The sequence below is a fragment of the Rhipicephalus microplus genome, chromosome 3 (assembly GCF_043290135.1).
Source record: "Rhipicephalus microplus isolate Deutch F79 chromosome 3, USDA_Rmic, whole genome shotgun sequence".
In the NCBI taxonomy this organism is placed as follows: Eukaryota; Metazoa; Arthropoda; class Arachnida; order Ixodida; family Ixodidae; genus Rhipicephalus; species Rhipicephalus microplus.
The window spans coordinates 171,160,818-171,173,131 of record NC_134702.1 but is presented as its reverse complement, the minus strand read 5'-3'; the positions used below and the strand labels follow the sequence as shown (position 1 = coordinate 171,173,131).

Here is a 12,314-nt window from a genome sequence, read left to right as displayed (position 1 = left end):
AATATGTTAGTTTAAGACATCTTCATAAATAGAACAATGACTTTGTCACGCATTCAGTGTCATATCATTCAGCTACATGAATTGTAGATTTTTCTGTCAGCCTCAAAACAGGAAGCTGGTTCTAAAGAAAACAAAAAAGAATGTCAGGTGCTCGGCACGCGCAGGAAAAATCAATTAGCTTTTTAACTAGATCCCTCCTCATAGTCTACTAAATATGCGATATGTCATCGCTGTGATAAATGAGAATTAAAAAAAAACATTGATTAGGACAACTGAGTGTGTCACTGTTGTGACAAACACCACCTAATTTGCTGCGGCCCTGAGGGAGCCGCCGCCATTCGATTCCCCGTCCCTCCCGTACCCGCCCCGTGGCGCTGCAGCGGTCGCAACTGAGCTTATGGCTGATACGCGCTCTTCCATAGAAAGCCGCCCCACATGGCAGGTTGTACCGTGCGCTTTTTCATCCAGCGGCCGTGGTTTAGCTAGAGCTTATGAACAGCATAAAAATCAAATTTTATTTTTTGGCACCCATCATGTGCACCTAGAGTGTAGTTTTCAGAAATAAGCTGTGTTTGTGCACTGCGATTATGAGAGTACCATTAGTTTTGATCACCTACTTCAATTAGAAGCGGGGCAACCATTGTGTGTTGCGGGCTATAGCAGTTAAGTTCCATGTAGTGAATGACCACTAAGCATTTGTGCTATCTTATTTGGTTTGCAGGACCGGTGTCCTTATCATCCCAGGAGCACTCCTCTTCATCGGCACCTCTACGAGATCGACTGCATTCCTGCCAGCAGTGCTCCTATGTGACCCTAAACAGGTCAACTATGAGCAGGCACCTTTGTAAAGACAAGGGCAAGCATCCATTTCAGTGCCATTTGTGTCCAGCTGCATTCATTTGCAAATCCAAGCTTGTATCGCACATGCGAACCCACACCGGAGAGCGGCCCTTCTCCTGTGCATATTGTAGTGCATCTTTTCCGCTGAAGAGCACCCTCGATGGCCACATACGCACTCACACAAAAGAGCGTCCCTTTTCCTGTGTACAGTGCAGGGCATCATTTACGCTGAAACGCATCCTTGTAGCTCATATGCAAACTCACACAGCAGACCGTCCTTTTTCCTGTGAACTGTGTGATGCGTCTTTTAGGCAAAAATCTAGTTTTTATGCACATATGCACTCTCACACGGGAGTGCCTCCCTTCTCTTGTGTCTACTGCAATGCATCATTCACCCAGAAGTTTAACCTCGTGAAACACATCCGCATTCACACAGGAGAGCGTCCCTTTTCATGTGTGCTCTGCAATGCATCATTTACTGCTAAATACTACCTTGTTCAGCACATGCGAGCTCACACAGGAGAGCGGCCCTTTAGCTGTGTCCACTGCAATGCATCGTTTTTACAGAAAGGCACCCTTCAAAAACATATGCGTTGTCACGTAGGAGAGCGTCCCCACTCCTGTGTCCACTGCAATGCGTCATTTTCACAAAAATACCACCTCACAATGCACGTGTCCCGTCATCATGGAAACAAGTCTTAAATGTGAGGAGTGTATGGGAGCGACCTTTCTCCCGTGTGCAATGCATTGCACCCCTTGTTCTAGTAGTTCTGGCATTTGGATGCTAAACCAAAGGTAGCGATATTGAATGCCGGCTTCAGTGGCTGCACTTTTGATGGAAAGAGAAATGTTTGAGGCCCGTGTACTAATGTGCCCGTTAAAGAAACCTAGGTCGTCGAAATTTTCGGAACCCTCCACTATCAGGTCTCTCATAATCATATTGTGTGTTTGGGACCTTAAACGCCAGATGTAATTAAAGTGTTTTGTCCCGCGCTAACCCTAAATCGCACCCCACACACCGCTACGTCTTGCCACTCTTCCCAACCAGCCCGAACTCCCCCTTCCCCACACACGCAACCCCCACCACTTCAGTCCCTATAATGATGATGACGCCGTCACGTAGTGCCCTCTCTCGGCCAAGTCCCGATGATGATGATGACGCCGTCACGTAACGCCCTCTCTCGGCCACCCTCACAGGTCTCCCCCTCTCAAAATGTGAAGCCACCACTACACATCGCCTGCAGCGTCATGGTAGAGTGTCAGCTGATCTGCGTGTCTCACACCGTGGCGACGACCCATTTTGGGGTCCACTAGAACAAATTCATTCTGTCCTACACGTCTCACTGCCCGAAAAGGACCGGAACGCCGGGGAGATCACCCTCCTGTATTGTCAGTGGCCGCCTGTGCTGGTCGTAGCGAGTCTTCTGGGCGCGCCACGTGTGGTTTTGGTGTGTCCTGGAGAAGTCAAGCACCTTCTGCAGACACTTGGAGACCTCAGTAGCAAATGCACAATATGCTGTCGCAGGAGGCTCCGCGTCGTCTTTGGCCTCAGCCTGTGTCCATGGGGTTCTCAGCTCCCGGCCATAACAGAGGAAAGCAGGCGTGTAGCACGTGACAACGCTTTCAGCCGTGCGCATGGCCAGGGCAATTTCAGGGATGTGCTGGTCCCAGTCTTTGTGGTTGAAACAATAAGCTCTAAGGCACTGCTTGATAATGGCATTGTGGCGCTCCGCCATTTGCCCGGCAGGGCGGTACGGAACAGTGTGTCGGTCTTGTATGCCCCAATGCTCGAGGAGGCTCTTCCACAACCTGCTTACAAACGGCTTTCCATTATCACTTGAAATGGAGACAGGTGTGCCATGTCTGCAAAAAACCTGGATCATGCAGGCCACCACATTCTTGCTGTTTGCTGCCCGTAAGGAAAAATTTCAATGAACTTGGTGAACTTGTCAATCACCACGAGAAGGTACTTGTGGCGTCGAGGCGTCATAGGTAAGGGCCTAATTATGTCCACGCTGAGCTTTTCCATGGGGGCAGTGGCCCATTGACTGCTCATCAGTTCTTCTGGCTTCTGCCGGTGGGCTTTGGTGCGCTGAAAAACCTGGCAGCATCGCACATACTTGGATATGTCCGAGCGCATACCAAGCCACACGAAATTCTGAGAGATGCGTTTGAGGGTCTTAAAAAAGCCGGAGTGGCCGCTAATCGGGTGGTCATGGGACAGTCGCAGGACCAAGTTGCAGAGATGGTTTGGTAGCCAAGGTACTTTCCTGTTCCCTCGGTGCTGTACAAGCAACCCACTCTCTTCCATCTCGGTCATCTCTGCCAGGTCTTTGATCAAAGGTTTATCACTGTCAGTGGGCGGAAGCTTCCCTTCCTTCATCACAGTTCGTAGTTTTGACAGTATGGGGTCCTGCTCTTCTTCCTGGGCGAGGAGCCCTGCATCATTCAAGACAGTAGTGTCGTCCACTTCAGATGCTACAGCAGCTGCCTCAAAGCGGATTTGTGGGCTGGGCTCTGGAACAGCCATAGGGAACAGCATCTCGTGTAGACTCGGGCTTGGAACTTCCTGGTGCTGAAGGGGAGCTCTGCTCAAGGCGTCGGCTGGCACATTTGCAAGACCCTGCCTGTGCTCGATCCTGCAGTTGAAACCTTGCAGCCGCAAAACCCAACGCTTTACACGTGGTGAGGCCTGGTCTGTGGTGAACATCCAGGACAGTGAGGAGTGATCACAGTGTACCTCAAACTCGGTGAACTCAAGGTATGGTCGGAACTTGTCCACTGCCCACACCACAGCCAGACACTCCCATTCTTGCACTGTATAGCGCTGCTCTGCCTCAGTGAGGACCCTGCTAATGAAGCTTATTGGACGCAGTTGAGCATCACTCTCGGCTGCCTGCAGAAGCACCGCTGCAATGCCGACTCCACTGGCGTCTGTTTCCACCACGAATGGTCTGTTGAGGTCCGGCAAGTTTACAACAACATCGTCGGCCAGGGTCTGCTTAAGTGCTCTAAAGGCTTCCTCTTGCTGCAGCTCCCACCGCCAACGTTGGTTTTTCTTAAGGAGTTCTGTGAGTGGACGTGCAGTGATAGAAAACTAAGGTATGAACCCTCTGTAATAAATAGCCTGCTAGTCCCAGGAAGGCCTGCAGCTGTTTGAGTGTTGTTGGTTGAGGATAGTCCAGCACCGCTCGCACTTTTTCCTTGTCCGGCCTACACTGCCCGGGCGATATTTCATGGCCAAGGAACTTCAGGTATTGACAGCACATGTGCACCTTCTCTGGGTTAATGGTCAGCTGTGCCGAACTTATCCGCTTCAACACCTCCCGAATATGCTCAAGATGATCCTCTAGGGTCTCCGAATACACCAGGACATCATCGGGAAACGCCATGGCAAACTGGTGATTAATTCCCTCCAGTAGTCGGTCCATCAGGGTCTGAAACGTGGCAGGACCTCCGGCAACTCCAAAAGGCATTCTCATGAACTCGAAGGTTCCCCGATGGCAAATGAACGCTGTCTTTGGAATATCCTGCTCTTGAACAGGGATTTGAAAAAAACCCTGTGAAAGATCAAAACTTGAGAACCACCTGGCTCGTCCCAGCTGTGCCAGCAACCAATCAGTCCTCGGCATGGGGTAGACTGGCACCTTAGTGTGTGCATTCAGCTGGCGGTAATCCACAGCCATGCGGTAGCCACCATACTTCTTCTCAACCAGGACTGGAGCACTGGCATGCTGACTTTGGCTAGGGCGGATGAGGTTCTGTGCCAGCAGGTCTTGAATGCAGTTGTCCATGATGGCCTGCTTCTTGGCATTCACTGGTCGCAGTTTGCATCGAACAGGTGGGTTGTCTCCCGTGTCTATGCGATGCTCTGCCAGGGTTGTGCAGCCCGGAGTTGTGGTGAAGATTTCGCTAAACTCTTCTAAAATGTGTTTCATGCGTGGGTCTAGGTCCGACGAGTGGCCGGGAATGATCACATTGCAGGCTGCAGTCGTCTCTGGCACACTGGCACACACACTGGCATCGCCCTCAGCAAAAATGCAGCGCAGACTGTCTCCAAAATCATCCACTGCCTCTGGCTGTTCCTTAACGGCCTTGACAAAGGGCACAATTCTTTGTGGTTTTGTGCCGACAGTCCACCCACCAAGTGACATGTGCAGAGAGATGCCACTCACCGTCAGGAAATCCCTACCAAGGACAACGTCACGGCACAGGTCAGGAACGCACAAATACTGCTGTCTGCGGCAACCGGCAGCCCACTCGATCTGGCACTTCAGAGACATGGTTGACTGCGACCAGCCAGATGCCTAACGCAGCACGCGTACGTCTGCCTTGGGTTTGGCTCCAGAAGCTTGGGCCGCCGCCGCGGCGTGCGGTCCGAAGAAGCTTACACTTGAGCCTGTATCTAGCAGGGCCTTAAACTTCGACGACCCGATACGGACGTCCATAAGGGACTCTTTGCCACCGGCTGTAATCGCTACTTGGTGCGCACTGACGTAGGTGCCCGCCGGGGCAGCAGCTACCGCCACTGGTTTCCCGGGCACTGTGCTTGCAGGTGACCCGATCGCTGGCACCGGAAGCAAGCGGGTGGCCCCATTCGTCGACCCGTGGCACAGTTACGAGATATGTGGCAGAATCCACCACAGCGATGGCACTGCACACGCATTGCTCCACTCGCGGGCTCCTGCCGCGGCATCGGTCCCGGCCCGTAGGGTGAGAACGCCGGCGCTGTGTCGCACGAGTACTGTCAATCTCGGCAGTACGACGGGTCTAGCGCAGCTGGATGCAGTGGCCAGTGATAAGTCGGCGGTGCCGGTGGGGCAGCAGCAAACAAAGCGAACGACGCCGTCGCCATAGTGTTCGGCTGTGGCAGTGAGTGATGGTCGGGGGCCTGGCTAGGGCGGAACGCTAGATCTCTGGCTACTTGGTTGCTCGGAAGTGGCGGCGGTCTGTACTGGAGGCGACGCCAAGCCCGCTCCATTAGGCCGTCGGCTGCCTTCACCAACTCGGCGAGGTCGTTGTAGGCATGCCCCTCCGCCAAATCTTGCAACTGAGGGTGCATCTGCCTCAGTACGCGCTGCACCTTCTCGGCTTCGGAGACCTCTTCCCTGATGCGGTCGTAAAACATAGCGATCGCATATATAAACTCTTTCAAATTTTCTTCCGGGTGCTGCGTGCGCTGTTCGAGCTCCGGCTTCAGGCGACGCTTCGCGTCAATCGACGAGAACTCGGAGCGGAAGGCGGCAGTGAATTGCTCCCACGAGTCGAACCCGCGCACGAACCGCCACCACAACTTCGCGCCACCCTCGAGGGCAGCCGGTACCACGTGTGTCAGTCCCTTATCGGCGGGGACCCCCGTCACGAGGCAGAAGTCTTCCAAACGTTCAAGAAACTCCTCCGGCGACTGCAAGTCTCTGGCACCGGAGTAGCGGGGGAGGTGCGCAGCGGCGAGCCGAGGCGCAGAGTCGTCGGTGGACCGAGGGACCGCGCCAGTGTTAGCGATCCCAGTCCATGCTCCCACGTGTGGAGCCGTGGGCAGCGGCGTCCCCATCACTCGATTGCGCACGACCGCCGCGATTCGTTCGCGCTCCATGGCGGAGCCGTCGGTGCCCAGCAACAGCTCTTCAACGAGACCTTGGAGCCTAGGCATGTCGTCCGCTGCTGTTGTCGGGCCTGAAGCCATCCCGGACGAGCCCCCACTTGTCACACGCTAACCCTAAATCGCACCCCACACACGCAACCCCCACCACTCCAGTCCCTATGATGATGATGACACCGTCAAGTAGTGCCCTCTCTCGGCCAAGTCCTGATGATGATGATGACGCCGTCACGTAACGCCCTCTCTCGGCCACCCTCACAGTTTATTAATGCACTTTTATGCAGAAATGCCATCTTTGGGAACCCTTGCACTCACACACGGGAGGGCATCCCTTTTCCTGTGTCCTCTGCTATGCATTGTTTTTACAGAAATACAGCCTTGCTAGACATGAGTGCTTTCACACAGAGTAGCGTCCCTACTCTTGTGTCCCCTGCAATGCACTGTTTTCGCAAAAGCGCCACATCTCAGAAAAAGAAGCTGAAAATGTGAATCAATAAAACTTCCTCTCATGCTAGCGGGTGTTGTATCCCAGATGTTTTAGCGCTTACCCTGTGCACTGTCTTCTTCTCGGCCATAGTTACTTCTTTTTCTTCCTGTTCACGCTAAAAAGTATCACGTCTGTAAATGTGAGGGGCGTACGGGCTTCTTTTTAAGGGGGCAGACTCATCTTAGACATTTTTATATTTATTTCTTCGATTACCTTGATCAAACTGCACAGGCTTATGCAGTCTTTTTCTGCTGATTTTGAATATGTAATTACTATTCTTGTAACTCATGTTGTTGAGATAACTTAGGTTTGCTCCCTATTGTTTAAGGCCACAATAAAAAGTGCTTAATTAAAAAGTATGTTTAAGGTATGTTTGCATAGTAATGACTTGTGGTTGAAAGTATGCAAGAGATTTTTTTTGTATCTTGGTTTTTTGCAGCAAAATGAGCTTTCCATTTTTAAAAGCAGTTGGGATTGTGTTACAGTTTTGAAGAGTAATTAGTTAACAAGGTTTGTGCTCTAAATTCTGTTCCCATACTTGCATTCTGTACATGTAAACATTTCCATTGCAAAAAGATTTATTATTGTACCTGCCTTAGCTGCAGAAATATTGAGGACTCAAATGTAGACAGCTGTAAGTTTATTATATATATATATATATATATATATAATGCCACGTTCCATTTCCCAAGTTTTTGTTATCGTCCCAAAACACCACACCATTCTCAGCGCAAACCGCGCCTGCAGTTTTCGAGAAGGTTCCGGACTATAGTAGATCATTTCGATAAGATCACGCCCACTGTGCGAACGGTACAGATTGTTCTGGAACCTACGCCGCCGCCAGCGATAACGCTAGAACATTCGACGGCAAGAGTATAAATGCCGACGCGCTTCGCCGCTTGTCAGTTGTTGATCGAAGGCCGACGCTCCGTTCGCCGCTATCAGTCTGAGACTGCTATCTGTGCGAGACTGCTGCTGTAATTGGACTTTCCGTTTACCGGGCACAGGTTCGCCCAAATAAACAGTTAAATCCCAACACGAAGTCTCCTGTCTTCGGTCACGTCACGACCCCGTGACATTTGGTGGAGGTGCTGCTTCGTTCATGTACCGGACGCCACCGTCAAGCCGTGAACCCAGCCCACGTCGCGGAGAAGACACCGACGCCAACCAGGAGCAGCGAACAAGCCGCCGACAGCAAGGGCTACCACCGGAGTACGGGATTCTAGAAGACAAGGCGCGGAAGACCAAGGCCATGACCGCGACTGCAGCGACAATGACAACCGCCACATCCCAGCCCACGATGGTCATGCATCAACCCAGGGAACCACCAATTTTCCATGGGTCATCGTTCGAAGACCCGGAGTCCTGGCTAGAAACATACGACCATGTGGCCACCCTCAACCACTGGGACAACGAAGAAAAGCTCCATCGTGTGTACTTCTACCTGGAAGACACCGCAAGGACCTGGCTAGAGAATCTTGAGTCCACGCTCCGAACGTTGGATGTCTTCTGCGGCGCATTTCTGCAAACGTTCGCGAGCGTCGCTCGCAAAGAAAGGGCCGCTGCTCAACTAGAGACCCGGGTTCAGCTACCAAATGAGAAGGTTGGAATTTTCACAGAGGAGATGACCCGCCTGTTTCATCACGCTGACCCAGACATGCCTGAGGAGAAGAAAGTTCGTTTCCTCATCATGCGAGGGGTCAAACAGGAGCTCTTCGCGGGACTAATGAGGAATCCACCGAACACCGTCCAAGAATTTGTATCCGAGGCGACCACCATCGAGAAAACCCTTGACATGCGCACCAGACAGTATAATCGTCGCCTGACTCCAGAATGCGCTGCTGCTCAAACCAGTGACTCCGAAAACCTGCGTGAAACGATCCGAGCGATCGTGCGGGAAGAGCTGCGCAAACTGTTGCCTTCGGCGCACCCTCGAGTGGATTCGATCACCGACATTGTGCGAGAAGTTCGGCAATCACTTCGAATTCCCCAAACACCGCTGCCCGAGCCAGAAACTATGAGCTACGCCGCTACAGTGCGCCACAACGCTCCTCCCCGTCCACGCCAAAACGCCACCCCGTCGCACTTCCGTCGCCAAACACCACCGCCGCCACCACCCCCACCGACGACCTACCGTTCACTAGCGGGCCAGCGCAGTGTGCCGAGGAAAACCGACGTTTGGCGCACCCCTGACCACCGCCCACTGTGCTACCACTGCGGCGAGGCCGGGCACACTTACCGCCGTTGCCAGTACCGACAGATGGGACTGCGTGGCTTTGCCGTTGATGCACCACGTCCGCAGCCAGGGGAACGGCCACGTGACATCGCCGACTACCTGACAGGAACTCAATGGACACCCCGAAGTCCTTCCTGTTCACCGTCGCCCAGCCGCCGCATGTCGCCGCACCCCCGGCAGTACTCCGGTCCAACGCGGGGCCGGTCTCCTAGCCCGTATCCGGGAAACTAAGGGCAGCAACCGGTGGAGGTGCGGTTGCTGTGCGACGAACTACCGAAGATCCTTCGACGACGACGACGCCGCGACGGAGCTTTCCGAACACAATGCCAACCAGGCAAAGCCCTGACGGCGAAAGCTCACTTATCGGAGGTGGCCTGACGACGCAACATGGAAGCAGCGGATCAAGCCGACGCAGCCGTAACCCGACGCCACGCCCTAACTGTAATGCGAGACGGCGAACTAGCGACATCGACGTTCTTATTGACGGCCACAGTGTGACCGCTCTCGTCGATACTGGAGCCGACTATTCTGTCATCAGTGGGTCGTTCGCCGCGAAGTTAAAGAAAGTTAGGACAGCTTGGAAAGGCCCTGAAATCCGCACAGCCGGAGGTCATCTTGTAACACCTGCAGGAATCTGCACAGCGAGAGTCACCATTCACGGCCGTATTTATCCTACAGTCTTCGTAGTCCTACAGCGTTGCTCGAGAGATGTCATCCTTGGCATGGACTTCTTATGCCTCCATGGTGCTGTCATCAACCTAAAAACAAAGTCGATAACGTTATCAACAGAAGAAGCACTACCACCGCGCACGCCGTCAGGACACCATGCCTTGAATGTGCTGGAAGAACAAGTCACCATTCCGCCTCGCTCAAGCGTCATTATTTCAGTCGGCGCTCCTAAATCACCTGACTTGGAAGGCATCGTTGAAGGCAGTCAGCATCTGTTAATCACCCGAAATATTTGCATCGCAAGAGGAATAGCAGTGCTGCGGGGAGGCAAAGCAACGGTTATGCTCACGAATTTCAGCAATGAGTACAAACATGTGAACAAAGGAACAACGGTCGCATACATCGAAGAAATCGTCGAAGCCACCAGTGCTTTCGCCCTCGCCGATTCTGCGGAACCTGCTCAGAGGAACCAAGCCCCTCCCATAGCTTTCGACGTCAATCCCAGACTACCGAACGATAAGCCAGAACAGCTCAAGGCCCTGCTCCTGCAATACGAAGATTGCTTTTCGTCGTCATCGAAAATTCGGCAGACCCCAATCACGAAACATCGCATCATAACCGAAGAAAATGCCAGACCACTCCGTCAGAGTCCGTACGGGGTTTCGACGCGAGAATGTGAGGCCATGAAGAGACAAGTTGATAAAATGCTGCGGGATGACATTATCCAGCCGTCCAAGAATCCATGGGCATCCCCCGTGGTGTTAGTGAAGAAAAAAGATGGGACCCTACGTTTCTGCGTCGATTATCGCCGCCTGAACTAAATCACAAGAAAGGACGTGTATCCTCTCCCACGAATAGACGACGCACTTGATCGGCTCCATAACGCCAAGTACTTTTCGTCAATGGACCTCAAGACTGGCTATTGGCAAATCGAAGTCGACGAAAGAGACCGAGAGAAGACGGCGTTTATAACACCGGACGGCCTCTTCGAGTTTAAGGTGATGCCCTTCGGCCTTTGCTCAGCGCCTGCAACTTTTCAACGCGTTATGGATACAGTACTGGCAGGATTGAAGTGGCAGACTTGCCTTGTGTACTTGGACGACGTCGTCGTGTTTTCCTCGAGTTTCGACGAGCATCTTCGGCGCCTTGAAGCTGTACTTCAAGCCATCAAGACTTCCGGACTCACACTGAAGCCAGAAAAGTGCAGATTCGCGTATGAGGAGCTCTTGTTTCTGGGGCACGTTATCAGCAAGTCTGGAGTTCGTCCTGATCCACGGAAAACAGCCGCCATCGCCGAATTCCCGCCGCCCACTGACAAGAAAGCCGTGCGCCGATTTCTGGGCCTGTGCGCCTATTATAGGCGGTTCGTGAAAAACTTCGCCCGCATCGCCGATCCTCTCACTAACCTTACCAAGGCCGACGTGGAGTTCAAGTGGGAAACGCCACAGGAACACGCTTTCCAGGAGCTTAAACATCGCCTCCAGACGCCTCCGTTACTTGCCCATTTCGACGAATTCGCCGAGACAGAAATACATACTGACGCAAGCAGCGTAGGTCTTGGCGCCGTTCTTGTGCAGAGGGCTGACGGACTTGAAAGGGTTATTAGTTACGCCAGCCGATCGCTATCCAAAGCAGAAGCAAATTATTCCACAACAAAAAAGGAGTGCCTCGCCATCATCTGGGCTACGTCGAAATTTCGCCCATACCTCTACGGCAGGCCCTTCAAAGTTGTGAGCGACCACCACGCCTTGTGTTGGCTAGCCACCTTGAAGGACCCTTCAGGTCGCCTCGCACGATGGAGCCTGAGACTTCAAGAGTATGACATTACTGTCATTTACAAGTCCGGCAAAAAACACTCTGACGCCGACTGTCTCTCTCGTGCGCCTGTCGACCAACCGCTACCCGACGACCCGGATGAAGAGTACTTCTTGGGAACGATAACTACCGACGACTTCGCTGAACGACAGCGGGCCGACCCGGAACTTAAGGCCCTAATAGAATACCTCGAAGGCAGGACCGCCGAAGTCCCGAAGGTATTCAAGCGTGCACTTGCGTCGTTCTTTCCACGAAACGGTCTTCTACAAAAGGAAAACTTTTCACCGCTTCGAGCTAAGCACCTCCTTGTGGTGCCTTCAGCTCTGCGACCAGAACTCCTGCAGGCCCTTCACGACGATCCGACGGCAGGGCACCTCGGTGTTTCTCGCACGCTCGCGAGGATACAAGAAAGGTACTACTGGCCACGTCTTACCACCGACGTCACTCGTTATGTGAGGACATGCCGGGACTGTCAGCGACGCAAGACACCGCCGACAAGGCCAGCGGGACTTCTGCAGCCAATTGATCCCCCTTGCCGACCTTTCCAGCAGATTGGTATGATTCTACTGGGGCCGTTCCCGACATCGACTTTCGGAAACAAGTGGATCGTGGTAGCTACCGACTACCTCACCCGCTACGCCGAGACAAAAGCCCTGCCAAAAGGCAGT

General features: G+C 52.9%; 1 protein-coding gene across 9 annotated transcripts in view; it reads left to right on the top strand.

The window, feature by feature from the left end:
* Positions 1-12,314, top strand: part of LOC119167538 (uncharacterized) — a 99,590-nt gene that overhangs the window by 52,598 nt on the left and 34,678 nt on the right. For 3 of the 9 annotated variants that reach the window (XM_075890520.1, XM_037419035.2, XM_075890523.1), the window contains one exon: positions 722-6,953. The exons of 5 other annotated variants lie outside the window; for them this stretch is intronic. In XM_075890520.1, coding sequence (XP_075746635.1) covers positions 722-1,542 — 821 coding nt within the window. In that variant the 3' untranslated portion in view covers positions 1,543-6,953. Of the gene's footprint in view, positions 1-721; positions 6,954-12,314 lie in introns of those variants that run through there. One more of the 9 variants, XM_075890525.1, reaches the window with a different exon arrangement.